The following is a 3,085-nucleotide window of genomic DNA, read 5'->3' as shown; positions in this document are numbered from 1 at the left end:
GGACTGTGCCCCTTATGAGAGCAAAAGCCAGTCCATTGGGATCATCACCAAAAACCCAGGTCCTCCCCTAAAACCTGTCACGAGTCGGGGGTTCGACAATGACTGGTTGAACTGATGATCCAGTGGGTGATGGTTCTGACAACTTTTTGTTTTCTTGTTTTACAATTTCCTTTGCCTTCGAACACAGCCTTCTCGATGTTCTGTGTCTCCAGACGGGTGGAACATTCATTCTTTGGGGACCCCCAGGCCTCATCCTTCTCTGACTTATGTACCTGACTTCATTTTAGTTATTTGTTTATATCAAATTTACTGGAGGTGGCGTTGGCTAATAAGATTATATGGTTTCGCCCGGCCGGCGTGGCTCAGTGGTTGAGCGTCGACCTAAGAACCAGGAGGTCAGGTTTTGATTCCCGGTCAAGGGCACGTGCCTGGGTTGCAGGCTTGATCCTCAGTGTGGGGCGTGCAGGAGGCAGCCGATCCATGAGTCTCTCTCATCATTGATGTTTCTCTCTCTCTCCCTTCCTCTCTGAAATCAATACAAATATATATTTTTTAAAGTTATAGAGTTTCAAGTGTCCAATGCTACAATACCCTCATTCACCGCTGGTGGGTATGTAAACGATACAGCCGCTGTGGGAAACAGTATGGAGGCTCCTCCAAAAATTAAGACGTCCAAGTCTCCTGCCCCTTCCCCCCCAAGGACGCTGGCTCTTAAGATTTGGAGAGAATCACTGCTGGGGTTCTTGCGAGCGTGGCCCAAAGAAGAAAACAATTAACGTGCTTTTCTGAAGTGACACAGCTCTCCCCGGGGAACGCAAACTTACCACATGGTTGCTTCGTTGTCGCAGGAGCTGTAATAGAGGAAAAAAACAAACACATTCATGTTAGAATTTCTCCGCTACAGTCACTTGGGGGCAGGGATGGGGGTCCTGTAAAATCTACTGAGTTAGGGCTCACAGATCCCACCGGATTCGAAGCACGTAGGACAGTGATTGAGCTCAAAACGTTCAGATGCGATCAACGAAAAAGAGTGGGTTCCCTAACACGCTTCCATGAATCCACCCAATTATCACCACCACTGCGATCACGTTACTATTAAAACATTTTCGGGCACACGTGTCATTGTGGCATGGCGACACACAGCCCAAACATACTCAAGGGCCTCATCCCTTGATTTATCTCAAAATAGAGTTACATCATCACTAGGGGCCCGGTGCACGAAATGCACGCACGGGGCGGTGGGGGGGGGGGGGGGGGGGGGGGAGTCAGAAACTAGGCAAGGGTGGCTTCATTCTCCAGCTCGGCCGTGGTAAGCAATTTGCAATAAGTCGCTCTCTCAACCAATTGAGACGCATCTCGTGTGAACGAAGGATCGAACAGGACCGGGTGGGAATGTGCTTGGAGGGGTCTTTGAGCTGAAGAATCGGTGGGAGGCGGTGGCCTCACAGGCTCGACCCCGGTGATTACGGACAGGCCCCCCCCTCGGCGGCCGGCCCGCTGTACCCTGGAGGTCCTGCCTCTGCCCACAGCCCAGGCTGTGTGGCTGGAGCTCACGCCTCCACCACACATCATCTGGAACGCCCAGCTCGTTGATAAAATTGTTTTTTTCTCACGCCCATACCTCACCCTACTCTTAAAGAGGCCTTCATCTGTTTGCAGACATGTTCACCAGGAACACGACTCCCGGAGGATGCTACTACAGGGACACAATAGGTTATTGCATCCTCCGAATTCTATACACCCTTCCCTGGCCTCATCTGCTGCCACTCCTGCCCTCGGGTCTACGACCCCCCATTGAACCCCTCAACGAAAGGGCCCTCCCGTGAGCGCGTCCGGGCGGGTGCGGGTGCCGTGGCTGCGTGACTGGGGGTGAGGCTGTCACCTGCGGTGGTGGAAGGGAGGGTGAGGCTTGTTGTAAGCTGCTGAGTGGATGTTGTTGGGTGGGTTGTGGGGGCCAAACCTGCAAGGAGACGAACAGAAGAGTGAACATTAATGCGTTTGCCAGGTTGCAGGGTGAGGGGGGGAAGACCCTTGAGCAAGGAGGGGTCTCCTAGGCACTTCATCTTTGCGAGAGGGGGGCTCCTACGATTTGACGCTCGCTTGTTTTCCAAATAAGATCATGGCCCAAAGATGTATCTACACATGGACCTTTAAGAGAACTAAGAGTCCTATCCAGCCGGCGTGGCTCAGGGGTTGAGCCTCGACCTAGGAACCAGGAGGTCACGGTTCGATTCCCGGTCGGGGCACATGCCCGGGTTGTGGGCTCGATCCCCAGTGCGGGGCGTGCAGGAGGCAGCCGATCCATGATTCTCTCTCATCATGGATGTTTCTATCTCCCTCTCCCTTCCTCTCTGAAATCAATAAAAACATTTTTAAAAAAAAAAAAAAAAAGGGAGAGAGAACTGACAGTCCCCATAATCGGAACGCAGCATTGTGTAAGTTGAGAGCCAGGAATTCATTGCTGGCTGGCATTCTTACCTGGTGTGCGACCCTCAACCTCCTCCCTCCCCCTCCGCTACAATTACTAATCAGGATGCCAGCTACCCTCTTGTGCTTTCCATGCCCTGCCAGGCATTTTACACCCTCCGTCCTATAAGAAGAAAACGAGTATCATTGTGCCCATTTTACAGACGGGAACACTGAGACACAGAAAGGACCAGTCCCCTGTGCCGAAGTCGGCTACGAAGGTCGAAGAGGCTGGATTTGCTTCCGGGGCCTACACGGCCTGAGAGGCTCTTACCTTCCTTCTCTGCCATGGACTTTCATAATAATAATAAGAAGAAAATAAAACACGCCCGGAAAAAGCTGCCTGGCGGGAGTTTCTTTTGCCTAACGTTCCGTATCAACACACCTCCGGTGTGACTTACGGAGCTGCGTTCAAGGTTAAGTTTCCGATTCATTATCCGTAACCCGGACCCCCCCACCCCCACCCCTGGCGCCGCGGTCCGACCTGAGGAGTTGCTGGTGCTGTTGGAGGTGCGTGTGGGTGAGGCAGCGGGGCTGCTGAGTGCGGGGCTGGTGGTGGCTGCGGCCTGGACCGCCATGGTGTCTGCAGGAGAGGTGCCGGAGGGGGCAGGGGCTGTCA

General features: G+C 53.2%; 1 protein-coding gene across 1 annotated transcript in view; it reads right to left on the bottom strand.

Annotated features, from left to right (window-relative positions):
• The window catches only part of PTPRC (protein tyrosine phosphatase, receptor type, C), a 65,834-nt gene that overhangs the window by 24,774 nt on the left and 37,975 nt on the right, over positions 1–3,085 (bottom strand). The window contains exons 3-5 of the mRNA XM_014532358.1: positions 2,951–3,084; positions 1,883–1,960; positions 825–851 (exon numbers count right to left, since the gene is read on the bottom strand). Of these exons, the coding sequence (XP_014387844.1) occupies positions 825–851; positions 1,883–1,960; positions 2,951–3,044 (199 nt within the window). The 5' untranslated portion in view covers positions 3,045–3,084. The remainder of the gene's footprint in view (positions 1–824; positions 852–1,882; positions 1,961–2,950; position 3,085) is intronic.

The sequence above is a fragment of the Myotis brandtii genome, unplaced genomic scaffold, assembly GCF_000412655.1.
Source record: "Myotis brandtii unplaced genomic scaffold, ASM41265v1 scaffold888, whole genome shotgun sequence".
Classification (NCBI taxonomy): domain Eukaryota; kingdom Metazoa; phylum Chordata; class Mammalia; order Chiroptera; family Vespertilionidae; genus Myotis; species Myotis brandtii.
This window is presented reverse-complemented; position numbering and strand designations above follow the sequence as displayed.